At 38.5% G+C, this 27,046-nt stretch overlaps 1 protein-coding gene across 1 annotated transcript; it reads right to left on the bottom strand.

Annotated features, from left to right (window-relative positions):
* Positions 1–222: 222 nt before the first annotated feature.
* LOC124253987 (chitotriosidase-1-like) lies at positions 223–16,729 on the bottom strand. The gene is made up of 11 exons (XM_046687841.1): positions 16,678–16,729; positions 14,949–15,026; positions 13,925–14,367; positions 13,034–13,158; positions 12,380–12,503; positions 10,963–11,148; positions 10,400–10,522; positions 7,817–7,895; positions 7,572–7,764; positions 7,258–7,447; positions 223–267 (listed from the first exon to the last, which is right to left on the bottom strand). Exons 1-11 carry the CDS (start codon positions 16,727–16,729, stop codon positions 223–225), a joined length of 1,638 nt encoding a protein of 545 aa, XP_046543797.1.
* Between the last annotated feature and the right edge of the window lie 10,317 nt (positions 16,730–27,046).

The following is a 27,046-nucleotide window of genomic DNA, read 5'->3' on the forward strand; positions in this document are numbered from 1 at the left end:
AATGTAACACATGTTATATTGTGGTGCGCTAGATTCTTACACAAAGACTCAGTGGCACAACAGCTATAGTGAAATTTCTTTCTCGAACGTCCTGAGAGAATGCCGTTTAACCATCGACCACAGTATGTCTTTACAGTGTAATATTCGCGTGCACAAGATACGATAGAGTAGGGCCTGCTCACCCGTTTCACGATCAGCAGTGTCATAAGGGTGAAGATAGAATTATTCTATCTCTTTGATCTTTGTGTCAATGAGTTTGAACCCGCTCTGAAGAGTGTAACAGATTCATCAGAGCGGGTAGGTTTACTTAGGATGGAGAGCCTTTAACACCCCTTGGAACAACATTAAAGTCATATCACGGCGTGTCTGCTTAATGTGGGAGTGAGACCCGAAGTAATGCAGGTCCCGATCCCGTTAGTGGCCTCTTACGACAAGCATGGGTTATTGAAGTTCAATATTCTAACCCGGGCCTTCATGGGTATTTTCCAAACAAAAGTGTAAACGTGGAGAAAAACCTAGAGCAAAATACTAGGGTAGTGAGCACCTTGGTCTCAGGTGCAAGTGCGTGAGAACGCTGGGTATCAAGCATAATATAATAATAATAAATGCATATTTATAGTGCGCCTATTCCACATCCTTGGGCATGCTCAAAGCGCTGTGTACAGATAATTTACACGAGAATATTTACAGCCGAGATTATAATATTTAAGTAATATACTGAGAACAGGTTTTAAGTCTGGACTTTAAAAATGTCAATTGTGTCAGAGCTTTTAATATGTGCCTGAACCTTGTCAATCAGAATAAACAAGGCGTGACGAGGCTATAACGTATGTAGAGATCTGTCAGTGGTCTTGAATAACGCGGCCTGCCTTTAGAATCCCCACCAAATATGCACAGTGAGGAAATCAAGCATTATTTGTATCTTTTGCTTCAGAACATTGTTCACTTCACGGCTGTCCCTATTCTTAACCATGACGTTTACCCAATATTGTTGTACAAATGTGTTACACCGACTCGCTCGGTTGTGTTCCATTTGACGACAGTGGTCAGACTGGCCTGACATTTGTAAGGCTTCAGTGCAGTTTTTCTTTACATCACAGAAATATACAAATTCATTTCATGGGGACTTTAGGGGACGCTCACGGTGGGAAATGCTCGCTGTTATTTTTCACATAGAATAGGAAAGCCACCATTTTGGTTTCTCTACGATTGATTTTAGCTATCCTAAGGTGGTCATGAGCACCTTAGACTTTGAATCTTAACTTTACGATTGACTTAGGTAAGATTGGTTAGTGGAACGGTATGCCGATCGTAACGTCACGCTAAGATTGGGATTTTAGGGGTTTACGATTGGCATAGGGCTAAGATCGGTTAGTGGAACGGCACCCTGGACGTTAACGCCGGTATGGTGCCTGCAACCTGGAAACAACAGGATCATACTCGTTAGTAACATGTAGCAGGAGTTACATTACGCTAGTAACATGTAGCAGGGGTAACATTACACTAGTAACATGCAACAGGGGTAACATTACACTAGTAACATGTAGCAGGGGTAACATTACACTAGTAACATGTAGCAGGAGTAACATTACGAGAGTAACACGTAGCAGCGGGTAACATTACGCTAGTAACATGTAGCAGGGTAACATTACACTAGTAACATGTAGCAGGAGTAACATTACACTAGTAACATGTAGCAGGGGTAACATTACACTAGTAACATGTAGCAGGAGTAACATTACACTAGTAACATGTAGCAGGAGTAACATTACACTAGTAACTAGTAACGTAGCATGTTAGCACTAGTAACATGTAGCAGTAACATTACACTAGTAACATGTAGCAGGGTAACATTACACTAGTAACATGTGGCAGGAGTAACATTACACTAGTAACATGTAGCAGGGGTAACATTACACTAGTAACATGTAGCAGGAGTAACATTACACTAGTAACATGTAGCAGGAGTAACATTACACTGAAGTAACATGTAGCAGGAGTAACATTACACTAGTAACATGTAGCAGGAGTAACATTACACTAGTAACATGTAGGCAGGGGTAACATTACACTAGTAACATGTAGCAGGAGTAACATTACACTAGTAACATGTAGCAGGAGTAACATTACACTAGTAACATGTAGCAGGAGTAACATTACACACATGTAGCAGTAACATGTAGCACGGCAGGGGTAACATTACACTAGTAACATGTAGCAGGAGTAACATTACACTAGTAACATGTAGCAGGGTAGCATTAACTAGTTAGTAACATTACACTAGTAACATGTAGCAGGGTAACATTACACTAGTAACATGTAGCAGTAACATTACACTAGTAACATGTAGCAGGGTAACATTACACTAGTAACATGTAGCAGGAGTAACATTACACTAGTAACATGTAGCAGGGGAGTAACATTACACTAGTAACATGTAGCAGGAGTAACATTACACTAGTAACATGTAGCAGGAGTAACATTACACTAGTAACATGTAGCAGGGTAACATTACACTAACTAGTAACATGTAGCAGGAGTAACATTACACTAGTACGATAACATGTAGCAGGAGTAACATTACACTAGTAACATGTAGCGGTAGTAACATTACACTAGTAACATGTAGCAGGGGTAACATTACACTAGTAACATGTAGCAGGAGTAACATTACACTAGTAACATGTAGCAGGAGTAACATTACACTAGTAACATGTAGCAGGGGTAACATTACACTAGTAACATGTAGCAGGAGTAACATTACACTAGTAACATGTAGCAGGGTAACATTACACTAGTAACATGTAGCAGGTAGTAACATTACACTAGTAACATGTAGCAGGGTAACATTACACTAGTAACATGTAGCAGGAGTAACATGTAGCAGGAGTAACATTACACTAGTAACATGTAGCAGGAGTAACATTACACTAGTAACATGTAGCAGGAGTAACATTACACTAGTAACATGTAGCAGGAGTAACATTACACTAGTAACATGTAGCAGGAGTAACATGTAGCAGGAGTAACATTACACTAGTAACATGTAGCAGGAGTAACATTACACTAGTAACATGTAGCAGGAGTAACATTACACTAGTAACATGTAGCAGGAGTAACATTACACTAGTAACATGTAGCAGGGGGTAACATTACACTAGTAACATGTAGCAGGAGTAACATTACACTAGTAACATGTAGCAGGAGTAACATTACACTAGTAACATGTAGCAGGAGTAACATTACACTAGTAACATGTAGCAGGGGTAACATTACACTAGTAACATGTAGCAGGGTAACATTACACTAGTAACATGTAGCAGGGGTAACATTACACTAGTAACATGTAGCAGGAGTAACATTACACTAGTAACATGTAGCAGGAGTAACATTACACTAGTAACATGTAGCAGGAGTAACATTACACTAGTAACATGTAGCAGGAGTAACATTACACTAGTAACATGTAGCAGGAGTAACATTACACTAGTAACATGTAGCAGGGGTAACATTACACTAGTAACATGTAGCAGGAGTAACATTACACTAGTAACATGTAGCAGGAGTAACATTACACTAGTAACATGTAGCAGGAGTAACATTACACTAGTAACATGTAGCAGGGTAACATTACACTAGTAACATGTAGCAGGAGTAACATTACACTAGTAACATGTAGCAGGAGTAACATTACACTAGTAACATGTAGCAGGGTAACATTACACTAGTAACATGTAGCAGGAGTAACATTACACTAGTAACATGTAGCATTACACTAGTAACATTACACTAGTAACATGTAGCAGGAGTAACATTACACTAGTAACATGTAGCAGGAGTAACATTACACTAGTAACATGTAGCAGGAGTAACATTACACTAGTAACATGTAGCAGGAGTAACATTACACTAGTAACATGTAGCAGGAGTAACATTACACTAGTAACATGTAGCAGGGGTAACATTACACTAGTAACATGTAGCAGGAGTAACATTACACTAGTAACATGTAGCAGGGTAACATTACACTAGTAACATGTAGCAGGAGGGTAACATTACACTAGTAACACATGTAGCAGGAGTAACATTACACTAGTAACATGTTAGCCGGGGCAGGAGTATGTATTACACTAGTAACATGTAGCAGGAGTAACATTACACTAGTAACATGTAGCAGGAGTAACATTACACTAGTAACATGTAAGCAGGGTAACATTACACTAGTAACATGTAGCAGGAGTAACATTACACTAGTAACATGTAGCAGGAGTAACATTACACTAGTAACATGTAGCAGGAGTAACATTACACTAGTAACATGTAGCAGGAGTAACATTACACTAGTAACATGTAGCAGGAGTAACATTACACTAGTAACATGTAGCAGGAGTAACATTACACTAGTAACATGTAGCAGGGGTAACATTACACTAGTAACATGTAGCAGGGGTAACATTACACTAGTAACATGTAGCAGGAGTAACATTACACTAGTAACATGTAGCAGGGTAACATTACACTAGTAACATGTAGCAGAGTAACATTACACTAGTAACATGTAGCAGGAGTAACATTACACTAGTAACATGTAGCAGGAGTAACATTACACTAGTAACATGTAGCAGGAGTAACATTACACTAGTAACATGTAGCAGGAGTAACATTACACTAGTAACATGTAGCAGGGGTAACATTACACTAGTAACATGTAGCAGGAGTAACATTACACTAGTAACATGTAGCAGGGGTAACATTACACTAGTAACATGTAGCAGGAGTAACATTACACTAGTAACATGTAGCACATGTAGGAGTAACATTACACTAGTAACATGTAGCGGGAGTAACATTACACTAGTAACATGTAGCAGGAGTAACATTACACTAGTAACATGTAGCAGGAGTAACATTACACTAGTAACATGTAGCAGGAGTAACATTACACTAGTAACATGTAGCAGGGGTAACATTACACTAGTAACATGTAGCAGGAGTAACATTACGTAGCTAGTAACATGTAGCAGGAGTAACATTACACTAGTAACATGTAGCAGGAGTAACATTACACTAGTAACATGTAGCAGGAGTAACATTACACTAGTAACATGTAGCAGGAGTAACATTACACTAGTAACATGTAGCAGGAGTAACATTACACTAGTAACATGTAGCAGGAGTAACATTACACTAGTAACATGTAGCAGGAGTAACATTACACTAGTAACATGTAGCAGGGTAACATTACACTAGTAACATGTAGCAGCAGGTAACATTACACTAGTAACATGTAGCAGGGGTAACATTACACTAGTAACATGTAGCAGGAGTAACATTACACTAGTAACATGTAGCAGGAGTAACATTACACTAGTAACATGTAGCAGGAGTAACATTACACTAGTAACATGTAGCGGGAGTAACATTACACTAGTAACATGTAGCAGGGGTAACATTACACTAGTAACATGTAGCAGGGTAACATTACACTAGTAACATGTAGCAGGGGTAACATTACACTAGTAACATGTAGCAGGGGTAACATTACACTAGTAACATGTAGCAGGGGTAACATTACACTAGTAACATGTAGCAGCAGGAGTAACATTACACTAGTAACATGTAGCAGGAGTAACATTACACTAGTAACATGTAGCAGGAGTAACATTACACTAGTAACATGTAGCAGGAGTAACATTACACTAGTAACATGTAGCAGGAGTAACATTACACTAGTAACATGTAGCAGGAGTAACATTACACTAGTAACATGTAGCAGGGTAACATTACACTAGTAACATGTAGCAGGAGTAACATTACACTAGTAACATGTAGCAGGGTAACATTACACTAGTAACACATGTAGTAACATTACACTAGTAACACAGCTAGTAACATTAGCTAGTAACATGTAGCAGGGGTAACATTACACTAGTAACATGTAGCAGGAGTAACATTACACTAGTAACATGTAGCAGGAGTAACATTACACTAGTAACATGTAGCAGGAGTAACATTACACTAGTAACATGTAGCAGGAGTAACATTACACTAGTAACATGTAGCAGGAGTAACATTACACTAGTAACATGTAGCAGGAGTAACATTACACTAGTAACATGTAGCAGGAGTAACATTACAGTAAGTAACATGAGTAACATTACACTAGCATGTAGAAGTAACATTACACTAGTAACATGTAGCAGGAGTAACATTACACTAGTAACATGTAGCAGGAGTAACATTACGCTAGTAACATGTAGCAGGAGTAACATTACACTAGTAACATGTAGCAGGAGTAACATTACACTAGTAACATGTAGCAGGAGTAACATTACACTAGTAACATGTAGCAGGAGTAACATTACACTAGTAACATGTAGCAGGAGTAACATGTAGCAGGAGTAACATTACACTAGTAACATGTAGCAGGAGTAACATTACACTAGTAACATGTAGCAGGAGTAACATTACACTAGTAACATGTAGCAGGACTAACATTACACTAGTATGAGTAATGTTACCATGACAGAAGATGTTCAGGAAACGGGACATGATGGTCTAGCCTACAGGCGCCTGAATTTCGTAGAGGTTATAGACCCGTGAAGCAACCCATGCTTCACGGAGGAGTCGACTAACGGGATCGGGTGGTCAGGCTCGCTGACTGATTGACACATGTCATCGTATCCCATTTGTATAGATCGATGCTCGTGATGTTGATCACTGGTTTGTCTGGTCCATTGCTGAGTGCGGCGTAAAACAACAAACACAAACGTAGAGGTTATAAAATAGACACGTTTGTCTGGTGTATCCGCGGGTGATTCACAGAGGTATGATACAACAGATTATGTTGTTGTATTCCAGGGGAAACAAGTAAACAGAGATAATGCAGGTACCTTATACAGCACAGTTATTTCACCCATAAAGATTCGGGTTAGAATTGGTGTTCAGCAATCCATACTTGTCGTAAGAGGCGAATAACGGGATCGGGTGGTCAGGCTCGCTGACTTGGTTGACGCATGTCCTCGTATTTGCTTAGATCGATGCTCATGCTGTTGATCACTCGATTGTCTAGTCCAAATATGTCTGTGTGTGCCGTATAACACCAAACTAACAAACAAACATAGAACACAACTAATTTCTATACAAAATATTTTATTTGGCAATATACGAGTGTCACCTTTACCATACACATTTAAAGACAACTGTAATGAAAAATGCAAATATATACCGAAAACAATAACCAATACCGCCACTTGCTGCAGTTATGCCAGCATTGTTGTCCGCACCGATGTCGCCACTAGCGGCGGCATTCCCAACATCATCGACAATAGCATTGCCATCTGTATCACCCTCCTGCTCTTTCCCGATGTTACCAATATCATTGTTGTCGTTGTTGTCGACGCCTGCATCTGTGCGTACCCATTTAGGAATGTCGTTGACGTCCCAGCTGTCAGTGGAGGTGCGTGGCTGTCGTGAAGTTGTGAGAACGTCGTTGCCCCGTGTTGAAGCGGTCGTTGTAACTGGACGCCCACTCCGCTTCGTGGCTGATTGGGAAATAGTAGTAGTCTTACTTGGCGTACTCTTTGCAACCGTTGTCGTTTGCGTTGTGGTGCTTGTTGTCGTAGAGGTAGTAGTAGTAGGGGTAGGTGTTGTCGTCGACGTTGTAGTTGTGGTCGTTGTTGGGGTTTTGTCGTTGTCGTAGTAGTTGTTGTCGTTGTAGTGGGTGTGGTTCTTGGTGGTGGGACTGTGATGTCATCAAAGTATCTGGCAACGGTTTTCACAATTGAAGTAAGCAAGGGAAACTTTCCCTTTTTACAATATGTTCCTTTGAAGTCATCCAAGTCAAGGGACCACAGCATCACGCCACCCATGTTCTTCTGAATCATCCACTCAGTCTGAAAGGAGTACAAAGCATTTAGTGTGAGACGTGACCGAGTAAGCTGGTTAAATGTGTTTAAACAAAATTTCAGTGCATGAGATTACTTCACCGGAGACAAACCATTTATGTTTTCCACGATAGTAAATCCCGCGAGGACAGTATTTCTGATCGGCCAAGGCTCATAATCGGAGGAATCTGTGGGTCATTCGAAGCCACGACCAGCGGAGCATGGATCTAATTGCAATAGTCTGACTAACGTTCCGATGGAATCCCTGGTTAAAATATATTCTAATCAGTCAATATCTGTCCAATAGCTCGAAGGCCAGTTTCAGTGACATGTCATGCAACTTCAGTGCGAAGCATTATATCACGGCGCGTCAGCTTCATGTAGGACGGAAGAATGCAGGTTTGAGTGAGTGAGTGAGTGAGTGAGTGAGTTTAGCTTTACGCCGTACTCAGCAATAGTCCAGCCATATGGCGACGGTCTGTAAATAATCGAGTCTGGACCAGACAATCCAGTGATCAACAGCATGAGCATCGATCTACGCAATTGGGAAAACGATAAGCAAGTCAGCGAGCCTGACCACCCGATCCCGTTAGTCGCCTCTTTCGACAAGAATGGGTTACTGAAGATCAGTTCTAACCCGTATCATCACGGGTCGCAGGTTTAAGAGGCTATAGTAAAACCAACGGACAACGGTGTTTGGTGGTTACCATCAGTTTGATGTTGGATTCGAACCCACGATTTCTTTAATGCAACTCGGGTAAACTTGCCCTTTAAGGAGACAACTCTGAGCAGAGATTGTATATTGTCAGGCCAAATACAACAAGAACATATCTCAGTAATTCAGTTCGTCTCCAATTGAAAAAGACCTATGCACGGAAGATAAATTTATCTGGATGAATTAGGAATAAATGTGAATCTGATTGCACGACCGTTTGGAGAGACATGGTACATCTTTGAAACGAGGCCCGTGCTGTATAGAAGCACAGTAAACAAGGCCGTGTTGACATTCGCGTCAGAAGCTTGTAACTGACCAACGGGGTCACCAGTCACGGTCAAGACCGTTATTTGTTTAAAGGAGATCCGAACTCTAGGTCAGCTTGAAGAAAGTGTACTGGTCTCCAGCTGAAATATACTGAGGGAAAAAAATAAGGGATCCCATGAAAGCACAAGTGTTCCCTTATTTTTTTCCAGGTTTCTTAACAAGCTATGCGACACAAAGCTTGTGAAGAAACCTGGAACAAACTCAAGGAATACTTGTCCTTTCATGTGATCCCTTATTTTTTCCCTCAGTATATAATTAAAGGCGAGGTATGATTATGTATCTTTTGGGCACGACGTCAGATCAGAAATTGATATGTGTATGCATTAATAAGGAAAAGATTTATTTCTATATCTCAATATACTTGCGTGTTTTGGATTTATAGAAAACGACATTATTAATATTATTAAAAGTTATCTTATATGTAAGGCTAATAACAGCCCAAAATACCGGTTTTAGATTCCTTCGTATAAACTCGTAGCTTATTTGATCCAAGCTGATTTTCAAGGCAATGTATGTACAACCAACTGGGTGTTAACCATTGAATTTGTCGTCGTGTCTTTCAACAATATATTTTAGTCTATAAAATTGAATTTGTCGTCTGTATACTTTGTCCTTGTTGAATTTATACTCAAGGACAATACGATGATGAACGCAGTAAAATATATCACTCATGCTGACATTATATGGACAGAGCTATGATTTCTTAGGGTTCAAATGATTATTAATTATTTTATTATTGACACTATGAAACACATTAATTTTTGTGAATAATGACCGATGGAGGTTATGGGATTCCTCATTTGTGACGTGGAATTTCGTATGCATTTGTGAAATATATTTAGGTGAAACATTGCTTAATACACTGTGAGAGTTTATACACTAAATGAGAATGAGCTATTTAGTTCCCATGGCAGGGTGGTTAATATCACCTTCCTGTAACACAGGGACAGGGTGTGTTGTTAAACGTCCAGTATTTACCAACAGTTTAACTCGCGGGTATTTATGACAACCTACAGTGATGTAACAGACTGTCGATAAGCCGTCCCGTCACTTGTGAAGTCATGCCAGGTCGACCTGTGTCTCGGCACTAATACAATAATCTCACACAATATACGTTTGTGAAATATTTCAGTGACCGTGCCAACCGTTTGTCGCTAGTAACTCGTAAACTCAAATGAAACTTACAACAAAATGGATGAAATAATTTGAAATGTAGTTATTATATCTAAAAAATACGACTATTATAACGATTGTTTCTTGTTGTGTTGTTGTAATGGTTACAGAAACCGAACAAGCAAAATATAACAGTAACTGTTAAAAAGTAAGAAAAATGAAAACAACGAACTAATATTCTCAATATGACAAGAGTAAATAAACACCACATAATCATTACACGTTTGTCATAACTATTCATAGTAGAACCGGTGAAAGTGCGATAGTATCAGTAAGAGAGTAGGAGGTAAACACTCGCCTTGACGGCAACACTTCTCTCGTCATCATATCCGACCCAGGTGTCGTTGTTGTAGATGTATGGCACTTTCTGAAGGTCGTCCCAGGCGTAGCTAGCTTCTCCCTTATCGAGCATCTCACACACCTAAATCAAAAACAGTGGACATGTTAGAAACATATGAATTTATATCGTCTTCAAAACCTAAACCTACCTCCAATCGAATTACTCTCTGGTTGTACGTGACCTTTACAAATTAGCGAAAGAGAATAATAGTTTAATCCCGCATTGTCAGGTTTTGTTGACAAAAGCGACGTTGGCAAAAATTCGCGAACCGGCGCGTGTATCCTGTGGCACCCGTCACAAACACAAGCACAAACAAAACATGTAGCAAAGGAAAGACCACTGATTTCACCATCTAACAACGATGTTCGATCCCAAACCCTTCAAATAGTTGGTTACCTATATGTTAGCAGGCGTGATTGAGTTCATTTGTATGAATCGTGCGACGCTCCTGTTTTAAGACACAATTTAATTAATTAACGTATCATTACTGACGTAACATGCAGCTGTATATCACACGTCACCTCATAGAACGCCAGCTGCCCCTCCATCACTCTGTAGGGGCCCGGTTTTCCCGGTCCCGACACCTCGGCTCCGACACCATTACTCGACGCGTCGGCTAGTGTATATGAGGCTCCATAGCCGGCTATTCCAACAACTATCTTCTCGGCAGGTGCACCCCGTTTGATCCAAGTGTCAACGGCCCATTCCTATATCGTGTTAACAAACATGAACTGCATGGCGTAATATGGTTGACATACATGGCCTGCTAACTGGAGTAACTTGCATTGTCTGGAAATGCACTCAAGTACTGATCTGGTATTTGTTTCAATGAACACTTACTGATTCTACAACACTCTTCAACTAGGAATAAAAACATTGCCTGGTACGCAAGCAATGCAATCTTTAACTAGAGTGAGTGAGTGAGTTTAGTTTTACGCCGCTTTGAGCAATATTCCAGCAATTTCACGGCGGGGGACACCAGAATTGGGTTTCACATATTGTACCCATGTGGGGAATCGAACCCGGGCCTTCGGCGTGACGAGCGAACGCTTAACCACTAGGCTACCCCACCGCCCTAGCTTTAACTAGAAAGTAGGGAACATTTACTGATGCTCTTTAATTCTGATAATTCTTTAAATGCAGAAAGTAAATACTGCGTGATACTCAAGCATCTTTTAACTACATCCGAAGACCATTAGTTGATACTCTTAGCTGATTTGTATGAAAAGACTGAAAAACACGTTCGACCTTGAAATGTGTAATGATATCTTGCGTCATGGTTTCCGACTTCAGTTTCGTGGAAGTACCATCCGTCAAGAAACGACAAGGAAACCTACATGCCATCTTTTGGAATACTGGTTTGGAACATACATTACAGCTGACGTATTGAGAAATGTTTCAACATCAAGTGTTGAAAAATGAAATCTGGTCTATCAGAATAAAATTAGCTCACATATCTTTTCTAATTCTATGACATAGTCATTTCTATCAAGTTGTCAACCATGTCAAACTGGTGGGTCCTGGCTAAAATCACCATATTAGTGAGTGGATTCCTGGTTTCAGTTCATCATTAATCGTTTGTTTGTCTGTTTGTCTGTTTGTTTGTTTATTGTTTCACGCTATACTCATCAATTTCCCAACTACATGTATATAGCGGTTGTTTGTGAAAAATCAAGTCTGGACCAGACAATCCAGGGATCAACAGCATGAGCCTCGATGTGGCAACTAAGTCATCGAACCTCACCACCCGATCCCGTTAGTCGCCGCTTACGACAAGCGTTGGTTGCTGAAGACTAATTGTAACCGGATCTTCAAGGGTCTCAAGTCATCGACGTTCACCATTTGGGTGAAACTAAAGAGAACTGCTACGGTGTTGCAAACCTAGAGACATGATGAGGGCCTATTTCGATTAAACCCATGAACATATGCGCAACGTACCACATTGAGGTCGGGCATGAACTGCCAGTCCCCTTTCCGTGAGTACAGAGGGGCGTTGAAGCCGCTGATGTGGTTCCAGGCGCCGTGGAAGTCGTACGCCATCAGGTTGATGAAGTCAACTAGTCTGTGAAAAAGTTACTCTTAATTTACACCTTGTTAATCCGAACGTGACACTTTCTGGACGTTGACGTGAATATTTATTTAAGGGTAATTTTCAAGACTTCACCATGTATGAGCTTTGCAATATTAAGTATCATAATTTATCATACATACATACCGTATTGTCGTTATAAAGAGGTTTCACATACAGACGGCGTACAAATACAGCATATTCAGTACTGTTAGCTATGAACTTTCACAAAATTGTTACTGCGAGTGTCACTGGATTGATTTACACGTCAGTTATTGTTACTGGGTACAAAGTGTACATAAACCGTCGCTCAGGAATGGAAAAATCCTTACGCCTCGACATGTTCACGAGCAGATTTATGGTCCAATGATTATACCTAGAAGTATACCTAAATCTGTACAATTTGAGTCCACGGAATACATATAGTTGTATGCTGATTTAAGGTGACATTGCTAGAACACGACAGCGTCCGTCACTGTGTTTAGGCATATAGCGCAGAGACAGGGGTTTAAAGCGGTACTGACCTCGACACCTTGCTAATCTCATATCCCTGAGTAATGAGGTCCTCGCTCACTGGGGCGGCCATCGACAGCAACAACCGCTTTCTGCCAGTCGCCTCGGACTCTTCTTCGAAGACAGTTCGGAGTTCCTGTCATAAACCACAGAAGCGGGGCATTGGTAAATTCAAACTCACATCTACACAAACCCTAGTGAATGAGTGAGTGATTAAAATTTATTATCACATCGGCTTTATTTCAACAAGTCATACATTCATGATCAATAAAGTTAAATTATAATATCCATCGACAAAGGACAGTAAAATCAACTAGAATATCCCAGAAATAGAATTCCAAACTAGCACTAACTTGTAAATTATGTCACTGTTAAGGACAATACAATACAAACCGGGCATAGATCGTCAGCAACTGCGGGTATATCAACATACGAGGGGCCATGGGTGCTTACATAAATGAAAGAGTGTATCATTTACAATCTGATCCATGTTTATACACCGGGTCAAACCTGAATATCGATACATATTCCCGTGTCATTTTAGGTATTGACCACTTAATTGAAAACATTCATCAAGCATTTAAGCTTATTTTGACTTATTTTAACTTATTTTGACATGTTATTGGTAATCATGGGGATAATGTTGCAGCGGAGGAAGTAAATATATACGTGTTAGTAAGATCGCTGCTGATTTAGTTTTAGCATATTTAGTAAAATGCTTGATAGCGAATTCGAATCTACCAGAGATATACATCCAGTATCTCGTCATGAACTGAAATCTCTAATTTGATTGTTACGTCCGGTATCGCCCTCTCCAGAAATAACTGCGTCATAAGACGTCTTCAAAGATTGCCTACAAACTACAAACAGTTGGGGTAATCTCAAGAAAAATGTCAACCTACCAACAACAGCATTGTAAAATTTGTTCTAGTTTCGGGGGGATTTCCTGGGTATTCCCAGTCGACGTCCAACCCATCGAAGCCCCATAGTCTCAAGAACGCCACACAGTTATTGGCAAATTTCCGCCTCTTTTCCATCGATTCCACGACTTTACCGAACCCTGTATTGGCCTGCAGCGACCCCCCGACAGACAACAGGGTCACCAAGCCGGGATGGTCTTTCTTCAAGTTGTTGAACAGTACATAACGTCCCAGTTCTCCATCTTCACCTTCGTCGTCGGGCCTCGTAGGAAGAAGCTCGAGGGTTTCCGTGTTGATTTTGGCGAATGCATATATTAGATGTGAACACAGTCTGGGATCAATGTCCTCCAGCTTGAAATAGGCCTCAGGGATAAGAAGGTCCCCGGACCAGTTTGTGAAGTAGCAAACTCTCTTGAACGAGGATGCTGGAAAAAAATAAGAATTTGTTATGCATATCTCATGAAACAAGATTCAGTAATAACAGCAATGCATCTTTGACTACAGACACCATAGCGCGGCTTCCTTCATTGTCTTTTTATCCAAAATACAAAGGTCCGATGCAACAAAGAGCAAAGAACTTAAATTCGGAAGCTCAAGTAGATGATTTTGAGACACTGCCGCTAACAGAATCATATATTGGCCGTACGATTTAATATGGAAAAAGCCAATATCGATGAAGATCCAATGCGTAGGTGAAACAATAGATCGCAGCCTTTGTGCTGCTACCTAAGCAACAAACCGAGATGAAAATAAACTCTAGGTGGGGCGCAATTATCTATCATAGAGAATTAAATTTTAGCTTACCATTCGCTTTAATATGCATGCATTATCTAATTTCTTTGTTATTAGTTTAACAAAACCAAAAGTATTTCTTTCTTCCAGTGTGAGCGTAAAATTTCATAAATGTCGCTAACGGATTTCGTGTTTGTAACAAAAACTATGTTTCACTTAAAATATATGCTTCTTAATTCATCAGACAAAACGTATTATCCGAGGAGTAGCATACCTGATGCCACCCATCCCCACAGGAACGCGTATGCTAAACACAGGAGTCGCCCTGGAACCAACATGGATACGACAGGCACTGAAAACAAACGAAATATGGTCAAACAACATTTTGATTCGCATTGAGAACATCTCAATGAAGATGCATATCGTGAAATTACCTGTCTCCGTAAACCCATTAAGTAATAATAAGAATAGCTTAGAAAAAGTAGGAAACACCACTTGCTTTATTTGTGTCAGTGGACAAAACATGTTTTATATAATTTATCAAACACCACTTGCTTTATTTGTGTCAGTGGACAAAACATGTTTTATATAATTTATCAAACACCACTTGCTTTATTTGTGTCAGTGGACAAAACATATTATATATAATTTATCAAACACCACTTGCTCTATTTGTGTCAGTGGACAAAAAACAAGTTTATGTTTTTATATAATTTATCAAACACCACTTGCTTTATTTGTGTCAGTGGACAAAACATGTTTTATATAATTTATCAAACACCACTTGCTTTATTTGTTTAGTGGACAAAACATGTTGTATATAATTTATCAAACACCACTTGCTTTATTTGTGTCAGTGGACGGAATGTCATTTGTTTATATTTTAATAATTTATCAAACACCACTTGCTTTATTTGTGTCAGTGGACAAAACATGTTTTATATAATGTTATGAAATATGTCAATTTATCAAACACCACTTGCTTTATTTGGTCAGTGGATGTTTTATATAATTATCAAACACCACGTTTATTTGTGTCAGTGGACAAAACATGTTTTATATAATTTATCAAACACCACTTGCTTTATTTGTGTCAGTGGACAAAACATGTTTTATATAATGTATCAAACACCACTTGCTTTATTTGTGTCAGTGGACAAAACATGTTTTATATAATTTATCAAACACCACTTGCTTTATTTGTGTCAGTGGACAAAACATGTTTTATGTAATTTATCAAACACCACTTTATTTGTGTCACTTGGACAAAACTTTACGTGTGTCAGTGGACAAAACATGTTTTATATAATTTATCAAACACCACTTGCTTTATTTGTGTCAGTGGACAAAACATGTTTTATATAATTTATGAAACACCACTTGCTTTATTTGTGTCAGTGGACAAAACATGTTTTATATAATTATCAAACACCACTTGCTTTACGTGTGTCAGTGGACAAAACATGTTTTTTATAATGCATGAAACACCACTTGCTTTATTTGTGTCAGTGGACAAAACATGACACCACTTGCTTTATTTGTGTCAGTGGACAAAACATGATTTATTTTATTTATGAAACACCACTTGCTTTACGTGTGATCAAATTAAAACAGACGAAGTTTATGTCTGAATATCTGTTAAAGTCTAAAATAGGTAAGTTTTTTAACAGGTTAATTTGTACAAAAAAAACCACACAAATTCGGAATGTCATTTTATCACAAATCACAACTATCTATTTGAAAATACCATGAAATAAATAACATGCATTTCTTGTAACAAGCGGCTGATGTTTTCGTTTCGCATACAGCCACCGACAACTGGTGAAACATGGCAACAATCTGTTCATTAACAAGTAAAGCATTAAAGCAAAGACATTACTGTTGACAAGGGGCACGGCGGGGTGACAGTCAAACACTGCCCTTGTTGGTGTTAGCAGGAAAGTCAGTTTGGCGTATTGCTTGATCCTGTCTATAATTGATTGTAAATTAGCACAGGTGTTTACAGATGAGGTTCTCGGTTGTCTCTCGTAGCGAAGAAACCTCTTCAATATCCATGTTTTACTTCTTAACTGAACAAATCTAGAAGAGTTGCCCACGATTGTAATACTTATGCTTTGAAGTTTGTAACGCTTATTCTCAAGAGAAATGGAATTAGCATAGTTTCCCCAGTCAACAGTTTGTAACACCCTGTAAAAGAGGTAACAGATGCATCTCTGTCATTCTAAGGATTGCACATTACCTTATGCAAATATAATACAGGCATACAAGTATTTGGTCGCCATCATTGTCATGCAGTGAAGTGGTGGCTCTTAAACTGACTTAACAATCTGAAATAACGTCTTGGAAGTATGATAGTAACAAACATCAGTTAAGGACCTAAGAATGTCACTTTAACATATGCACGCAGGCACGCAGACCAAGGAGTAGTACATAATGATGGAGAAGGGTATCTCTCTGGCAACCCCGTACCTGCAGGAATAAAACAGATGACCAAAGCTACAGTGACTATTTGCCACACTAACTTCAGGTGGCGTTCGGAATGAGGGGTACCCGCCAAACCACGGGCCTTCAAAATAAGTCATTGCATTAAAACTAAGGAACAAATTAGAAAGCAGTGGAAGCTCTTTACCACATGACCACCTGCTACAGATACCAATGAACTACATCAAGTATGTTTAAAAAAGTATACAATTTTTTATTCATTTTGTGAGCAAAGTTTCTGCAATTGCAAAGACACAGATGCTGTGCCGTGAAGTAACAGATTATAACCAATATTTCATGTCCATAAGACAAACCTAAACGGCCTCAGTAAGCCCTATTTAATGTAAGATATTGTGTAGACAAACAATCCCCGATGTGCACGTTGTGTATACACACATACAAATAGACACAGGTAAATATTGTACAATCGAAAGGCACAATAAGCTTGATAACGTCAACATTTAAAACAACACGTATATAGATGTTATGCAGCATATTATTATACCTGCTGCCAAGCCCTGCGTGTGTTTAAGATATATGCATATTTGCATTATACAGTGCCAGCTTGATTCACATGAGACAATGGCCTCATAATGACGGTTACGTTTGCCTTTATTCATTTTATACTCATGGAAACGAATACGGGAACACATGAAAGTACAAGCGTTCCTTTATTCCTTTCCAGGTTTCTTCACAAGGTATCTAGTGCACTGTGAGTGAAATTCAGGAAATAAATAAAGGAACACTTGTACTTTCAATTGTTCCCTTATTCGTTACTGTGAGTATATTTATACGTGAGTGTTTTCATGACACGGTTAACTCCAGCTACCTCGTGGCAGCATACTGTGGAAGGATGGCGCGAAGTGATGCAGCTCTTAAACGATTGTTGACCGTACGAGCACGGGTATGGTGTTGGCAAACAGTTTTCTTATTCCGTGAGAAGGATGTGCAGAAAACCAAAGCGTTTTAATAAACACTTCGTCTCTTAAAACGTTCACAGAGCGTTATTGTCGCGCAAAGACTACTTATCATTATCAATACCCTCAACATGTCATATCGCATTACAGAAACTATGTGTTTCCGACAATTAAACTGGATATAAAGTTCAATGTCAGTGGCTTGGTTTTTGACACAAACACTTAAAACTGTTGTAAAGCCAAAGTAAATCTTATTATATTTTTTTACTGCGACACATAGTTGAAGTCTTTTAATGGCATTTTGAAGTGATACACAAAAATGGGTAGAATGTATGGGTGTCAACTTCAGTCATAGCAGGGGCACGACGTTTCGGTGTATATCTCTGTCACATTGCAGAAGTTGAATTCCATAAATTTTCAGACTTCATTTATGTTTGGTGGCTGCAGGACCAATATTTCAAACCGCCAGTCAGATGATGGACGAGTCTGTCTCACAGCCCCTCAACCATTAGTTTCCCTTCTGCCTAGCCCTCCTTGCAATGCTAAAGCTCTAAATGAAGTAAGTCTAGATCTCCCCTGGTTAAAGAATCTCCCAACTCAATGGGGCTTCTTTTCAATATAGATGGGTCTATTTGTTACTATCAAAATTACACATATTCAGAGACTAAGCGTTAGTCTAATAATGGACCAGTTTGACCAGTTTTGACTTTCCCCAATTCTGGATCACTGAATCCTGGATCTTCACCTTATTCACACAAAGCCACACGCTTACTCGATTCAGCTCGTACACAATGTATTTGCCAAGAGGAAAAAATACAGTAGGCATAAGTAATTAGCAACCAAGTAGTGGGTTCGGGTGCAGCTTACCTTTTACTCGCTCTCCAAGCCTAAGAATCGGGTAACCAACATGCGTCTGTCATTTCTTCCTCTTTCATTCAAATGTCGCTTAAACATTCACAGTCAAACTCATTAGGCCTATTTACAGACGTTGATACACCGAAAAAACATTTTGGCAGAGTGCGAGGATGAATTTTATTTACTCAGACGAACAGAGGGCGTACCCGCGTAACGGAAAATAAACCACGAACACCTCACACATCTGTAACATGTCGATCTAACTTTCCTTCAAATGACGCCACAGCCCACGTGACGTCAACAGAGCGCGTAGATATTAGACGCTTCACAGTTTGTTCCTAGGGAATCTGCAGAGGTGATGAGCTGTTTAATCTGTTGAATAATACTAGTGTTTTGTTATTCCAAACATTTTGCTGTTCTTTCATCAACAGCTGTTACGTGTGTTTTTAAAGAAGGTGTCCGTTTGAATTCCAGACATCAGACTCTCGCTGTTCTTGACCCAAAGGATGTAAGATAAAAACGTTTCTCTAGTAAAGGGTGAAACCATTTATTCGATCACTCAGTGTGGCTATGGTGTCAATATCTGTTCGAGCCTGACGCGATGATTCAACAAAATGCATTTAAATTTGATGTAAGATGAATTAATATTCCCATATTTTCCAACCACCGGATGATGTCTACATTTGAACATATTCTGCACGCATGACATCAGTAAATACGCCAAACTATCACAGAAACATACCGATCATAGCAAATTATCGGACAGACTATTCATCTTTTCAAGGATAATTTAGCATTAGTTTTGAAAAAGAGAAAAATATTTCAGTCAGAGGACAAGATGAAAAAAGCACATATATTGTCTGCACAATAGTTTCAACGGAATGCCCAGGCAATACATACAAACAGAAATCACTCTGTCAAAAGAAACCAAACTGTATGAAACATGTAATGCAGAAATGTTTTATCTGTATAAACACAAAATTAAAACATATTGTTGACGTTATTGATTCATTTTAATTTTCGAAACAGATACCTCATTACTTGAACTGTAACAACAATGGCAAACAGCCTTCTTATTTGTATAGAATCAACATTCGTTCATATGTCGTCGTATATCGAATTTGACGGTTCTAGTTATGCAATCAAAAACTACAAACATATTATAATCTACCTGAGAAATCCGTCTTGTATACTTAAACCAACAAGTACACATGTATTGTCCTTGTGCAGTATCACAATGTGAAAAACAATTCCCTATTGTGGATAATTGTGCATGGTCATACTCGGAACACGGATAAGAAAGTAACGTGGATAAAAAAGAGGAATATTTTAAAATGCATCACTTAAAGTTTGGCTGTTACATCGGCGAGACAATCTAAAACATTTGTCAGTTTACAGCGACTTCACATTGCTATGTAATTCAACAACTTACAAAGTGTACGAGTAGGGGTTTATTAAACTCATGGAAACGAATAAGGGAACACATGAAATACAAGTGTTCATTTACATGTATTCATTTCCAGAATTTCGCTCACAGTGCAATACATATCCTGTACTTTCAAGTGTTCCATGAGTATATTTCATTTTAAGGGTCAGTGGTTTAGAAGTAATTAACGTGTCATAAATTGTGCAACCAGGATCTGTTTTCAGATATTCGTGAATGTTACCTTGAAACAATATATAATTATCTTAGTTTCTGAAGGATGAGAGTGAAATGTTTATTGTCATATTGTCATACGTTAGTATTTTCACTTACTAAGTGGGTGACTTTAGTTTTACGCCGCACTCAGCAATATTCCAGCTATATGGCGTTATCTGTAAATAATTGAGTCTGGACCAGACAATCCAGTGATCTCCGTTACTAAGATTTTTACTATCATTTATAATATAGTTAAGAAACAACACCCATACTAATACAGAATTTAAATTGACCTTTGTCTCGACTCGTTTGTGAATTTTTATCCATTGTATCCCAGCTGTCACCTATGCTTTTTAAATATTTTTTTCGCTCAGCTTCCAGAATACCGGCTCGATCAGTCATTTATCACCCAGAGCTATTTATAATGTGCAAACATATTATTGTCTATTATTTGCTTGAATAAAACAAACCAATATTTATTTTGTGTACGATATATTTGCCCTATCTCTAACCGAACTGATGTGTATATAAACGTACTGTCTGGCACAATACTTCCAAAACATTTTGTATCTGGAAAGGATAATCAAACTATTTTTCATAAAACAAACATAGATTCAGCCCACGGCCATACGCTGTACGCCTCCTATTGCACGTAGTCCAAGCATCTCCCGTCAACTGTTTTAGTCACCTAAACTGTGTAGGCTTTCGCTCCAGTAGCGTCAGGTTAAACACATACTTCCAATGTTGAAATGTGTGGCCCGTCTTCTACAAACCCCAACCACACGCCTGACATATTGTATACTTGACAAAATGGCTACAGTCGAGTCCAAAATATCTCCTCGGGGGAAAATAGATCAGTGTCATTAAAAACTTAAATTAAATAAAATGCTGGCATTTGTTTATCTTTAGTTTATGTTTTGATATATTTGATTTATATTTGATCAACACAGGTTGGATACAACACAATTTTCTGATCTACGGTGTATTTTATGTCATCTGAACGGTCAACAGAAATAACCATAACATAGAGCTTGCATTACAAACATAGTTTATATCTAACTTCATGACTTGTACACTGTACATTAATGCAGGTCAAAATTCTCCACAAGAGGTCTGTATGGGCAATAAAGTCTCGCTCGGCATCTCTATCTCAGGGGTGTCTGTTTACATTTCTGTTTGCTGAGAAGACCACAACCTCAGTTGAATGTGCATGAGACATTGGGTGGGTAATCTGCATCGGTACTGAATGAAACTGAGGGGCAATGACATTTGATATTTTTTTCTACATACATGACTTAAGAGATACACTGTGGTTTCAAATGCAGTGACACGCGGCTAACATGTACACAAGAGACGCCACGGTGGCTGCCTTCTGAATGTGTTGAACGTCAAGCATCTCCATCTTGAGGACGCCGAAGTATGTGGCGTGTTCCCTACATATTACCACGCGTGACAAGTTAATTCTTTAGAATTAAAATATACATTTAATAGGATTTCACAGACAGATGAACAAATAGCACAATATTTGTATTACTTACAACATTTCCAATTTGCATCTGAACACCCACATAACCACAGTCGATGCAATTTACTGCCCAATAATTTTTTAAACAAGTCAAGCCACTTCGGTGCAGAGCATATCTTATGTATTATAAAATTGGGAAAGTTGTATATTTAAATATCTTGTTGTATGTTGTATATATCGACGCAAACAAATAATAACATATTGTTTATTTTTATATTCATGTTGACAAAATAGTCATTAAAAAACGATTTTTTCTGTACATATGACCAGGTACTTACATGAGGTTCGCAGTCATCAAATAATGTATTCAAAGAAAGAAAGCTGTGTGCTGCATTTAGCATATCACAGAAATAATGACGTTTTACAACTAGTTCGACTACCACGAGCACCTACTTTCGTAAAACTACACCACAAAAATCGGTGAGCTTATGGGTGCCAGTTTGAAACTACGGCCACTGTCACCATGACGCTGATGACTATTTTAACAGTGACCAGTTAGTGACCTTTTTGTCTTTTCAACGAGTGACACCAACACAGATGTGCCTGGAAAAGCCTCGCACCAGCCTAACCGATCACAAGACAAGCCAACAACATCTAATTGACACCAACCTGACAACTATGACGAGTCCCCTGAAAACCATGACCTATGTCTTAAAGTAGTAAATGATATTCAGGTTACATTTTGTCTAAGACACGTAATTCATTTTGGAATGTGAACCGATGATTTTAGAAAATTTACATACTACATGTCAGTGTACAATGTACATGTATTTTGTTCAGCTATATGTAGCATATACCTATCAAATTTAAGATGTTTTTTGTTGTTGTTGGCAGACAGCTTCACAGGTAAATAAGTACAGTTAGCGGGATAGTTTGATTGTACGGATATCTTTGAGATCCGAGAGTTTGTTTACTCGTATTCACTTAAGAAAAATGCTAAAAATTATTCATTGAACATTAACATTATGATGTGAACAGATCGTCAGGATACACTACTGCTATGTCGGTGTATGATAAAAATGACTTTGACATTTTAAAACAATAATTAGATTGTCAAACGTATTCTTTAAAACATTACAGCTACCGTTCTTGTAGGATGGAAAGTGAACGTTATAAGAGACAATAAATGTAGTTGCCATGTTCAGTAATAAAACATTTTCCGAAGAGAATACTGCTAGATGGATAGTGAATAGATATAAAATGCAAGCCACAGTCATTCTGATAGTGAGGTCATTGTTGAGAAATATTGTTAGTGATAAATGTCACTTTAGGAGTTATTCAGGTATAACACAATTACTGTGATGTCAGATATATCTTTATACGTCCGTGTCGTGAGTAAAATATGTGATGGCAATATATACCAATGGGATAACATATATACATGACGTAATGATGTTTTACCTGTGACACAACCGTCCAGCTTACAACACAAGGACACTGACCATTGCTAATGCAGGTAACTTTTCCCCACGTATGTCTGTTTTGACAATAAAATGCCATATCTTTGTTAACTTCTTAGCACTTTTGTCTGTCTCTTTCTGTTTCCGAATATGAAATGTTTTGTAATTAACTGTGCCCCTTTTCTGCACGACACCCTCTCGGTACATGTCATGTTCACAACAATTAGGCAAAAATACCACTGCATGATGAGTGCAGTGGCAAAGAATAATTTCGTATAAAAGAACAACCATTCATATTTGATTTGAATTTGCATTCTAATATAGTGACATCACCGTTCACACTGATATGTTTGCAGTTTTATGGTGAATGTAAACTGGCTCCTCAGTAGCATGATGAGACCAATATAAATAATGTATAGTCCCAAGCGGAAAAATACCGTACATCATTTACACATAATTGCGCGGCAGGTTCACGATTGGAATATGAGAAATTTACCTGATGAATCCAAAACAGCTGTCGAAAGTCTTCGATTTTTTTCTTAGCTTCACATTTAACACATCTCATCACATATACTCATCCTCGTAAAAATGTATCTACATATGGTCGGTTCGGTCAACTATTGTGTAACCGCCAACAATGAGAAACTAAATATTGATGTCCACTTACCTTGGGATCACTGAATAGAAATGGTGTTATGTAAACACAAATAAACGTCCATATCAGTTGCCACAGAGCAAGATTTCTCCTCAGATTCTGATCATGTATGTTGAAACATGACCCATCCTATATCATCCGAAAAATAAGGATTTGCTTCTAAATTCCGTAAAGAGAGACGAAGCGAAGCTATAACCTTGGCCTAACCCTACGTCCGTTATGAGAGAGATCGCTGTATTTGTCACCACGGCACGCCACCTGGGATCCCGATTGACATTGTTTGAAGCAAGACAGACTATTTGAAGTTCGTCACTTCTAACCCCAACTGTTCGTGGCGTTTACGTGGCCCGTGTGATACCGGGGCCAGTAAATCGGCAAACAGAGATCGAAACACGCCTGGGCCTTTCGAAAAACTTAACTCTGTTGACATGACGCATTGCGCTAGAAAGTCTAAAGAATGTTTTTAATGATTTCAAGCCAGTATAAAGAAAATATAAGTCTTATGTAAACGGCAAACGCAGAATGGAAGTGTAAGGGCTTTAGACGATCAGTGGGAATGACATTGTCTTTCGTAATAGTAGAAGAAAGGGGATTACCGAGAAGGCCATGTACTAGTGCTTACGCCCATTGTATCAAGTTCCCGAACAGAGGCTAAATACAACGACATTTATCTAATGGAACACCATCCATTGTCAAATGGCCAGCATCACCAATTTCCCATGCCGAATAAGCTAAAAGAGTTCCTTGCAAACATACCCAGCTTAACTCTGGACATCCACAACTCAGCACATAGCGTAACACGTTTGTCAGGTGCGTTTTTTGTCGCTTCACACCTTGTTGGTTTTTTTTGAGTGGGGTTGATTTTGTCAGTACATTTGCTTCCTCCTATTGACTCTGTAAACATTAATGGGGATTTGCATTGACATCCACAACAGTTTTTGGACGTCAGAAATATAAAAATAAAACTGCTTGATTAATTCAGATTTTACAGTGGGTGTTCACAAACACCACACGAACATCTTTCGATCTTCGCGAAAACAAGAGATTAATTCATATTAACGAGATCAGTGTCTCGATTATCGTGGCAATAATAAGCCGGCATTTGTTGACGAAGAAAAAAACCTCCTATGACCTTTCCCATTTGTATCAAAAGGGTCTTTGAAAATATTTCAGGAATACCTCGAGGGCCGTTAGACGATGGAAAGGCTTTTTGACACACATCCTATAACATTCGCCATAGAAGTCATAATGAGGTCTCAAGCAAGAAACTATGCAAGGTAGTCGTTTCATGTAGCTTTTGAAAAAATAATTAGTTCTTAGTAAGGAAAATACAGAACCACTTTTTTAAGTATCTTTGGAATAGTCCTGCATGCCCACTTGCCTTGTTTATCCCGAAATCGTCATAAATAATATTGTTTATTGCTTAACATGTACATGCATTCATGCCTTCTATCATTGTGATGGGATAATAGGCTTCCTCAAGGTAAATCATGTTAACATGATAAACGTAATTAGCTTTATCATAAGACAGTTGCTTCTGTCTAAAACATGCTCAATAACATAAAATGAAATGATGTAATTACCATAGCTGTCTTCACTCTCTAAAGATCCAGAAACCGTAGCTTTGTCCGTGTTCTCATAGAATAATAATAGGTTTACATTATAATTTGAGAAATTAGTAAAATAAGATTAAGTTCAAAACGACACACACTAAATTATGCTGAATTTCAAATTTTACCTTTGGTTTAAGAATGTTCTTTTACTGGAATAATCGTATAATTGTGCCTTTAGTGCTTGTTTGCCAACTTTGCAAAATTTGTGGCTTATCATATGCATCATTCGAAATATTTTAAATGCTTGGAAATTCTTTGTTATTTAATTTATCTGATGCCGTAGATATATGTTTCTATCAGACATGTTAATAATGAATTAATATGACCAACACGTTTATGTAATGTCCGTTAGTAATTCAGGGAGTGAGTATTGGTTTACGTCGCCTTTGCCAATATTCTATCAATATCAGGGTCAAAATATGTTCTTATAGATCAACAGCAGCGTCGTTGTGTATGTTCTTGTGTATGACCAGTGAGGCATTAAGTTCATTATTCTTGGTTACCGCTTGGCTTTCCATTGTCCTCAGCAACCTATGAATTCTCATACGAGGCGACATTAAAGAACAGATAGTTTCGCTTTGTATTTTGTTTGACAGACCGACGGATTGGGTCGGTGCTCATGGCATCAACCACTGGGTTATGTTATATTGTCCAGACAACACTATCTACAGACCGCCAGCATATAGCTTGGATAGTGCTGGGTGTGGCGTTAGACAACGAACGAACTTACAGACGGAGCAACTTACCGTTGGTGCATGTAATCGAGATGCTTCTCCTTCTCTGATCTGTGGACTACAGCGGCCGCCTATATACCACGTATTTTTAATAGGGTTTTCCGCCTCAGTGTTTTAAGACGGAACTAACTGTGAAAGTTCATGAATTTCAACTTGGGTTTTCAAACACTACATCCTCCAAGATCTCGGGGTGTGATTAGATGACAGTGTGTGTGATTATCTGCACTAAAACTGCCAACAGGTGTGTTCGCACATGGAATGTGTTTCATGGAGAAGACTTAAGGTAAAAATTGTGAAATAATTGTCTTAATATAACAATGAATTAATAACTAAGAAATATATAACGTAATTGTTATGAATGACCTCAATGACGAAGAACTTTTCAGATTATTTAGATTATGAAGGGAGTGTCATTTAATAACAAAGTCGCTCGCTTGCAATTCGTATGTGCCTGTGCGTGTGTTTGGGTGTATTTTATTCGCATATTATATGAGTAATACTCTTGCCTTTATTTGGTAGCAGGACATTACTCGAAACGTTGTCAAATTGGGTT

The sequence above is a fragment of the Haliotis rubra genome, unplaced genomic scaffold, assembly GCF_003918875.1.
Source record: "Haliotis rubra isolate DU_JTF1 unplaced genomic scaffold, ASM391887v1 Scf56, whole genome shotgun sequence".
Taxonomy (NCBI): domain Eukaryota; kingdom Metazoa; phylum Mollusca; class Gastropoda; order Lepetellida; family Haliotidae; genus Haliotis; species Haliotis rubra.

Excerpts from the sequence above, each read along its gene's own strand:
- LOC124253987 (XM_046687841.1), bottom strand. The coding sequence starts at position 16,729 with ATGGATATTGAAGAGGTTTCTTCGCTACGAGAGACAACCGAGAACCTC. Across the intron at positions 13,159-13,924 it reads ATTTTACAATGCTGTTGTTG|GAACTCCGAACTGTCTTCGA; the intron begins GTAGGTTGACAT and ends GGTTTATGACAG. Across the intron at positions 7,765-7,816 it reads TGACTTCAAAGGAACATATT|ATACTTTGATGACATCACAG; the intron begins GTAAAAAGGGAA and ends AACCGTTGCCAG.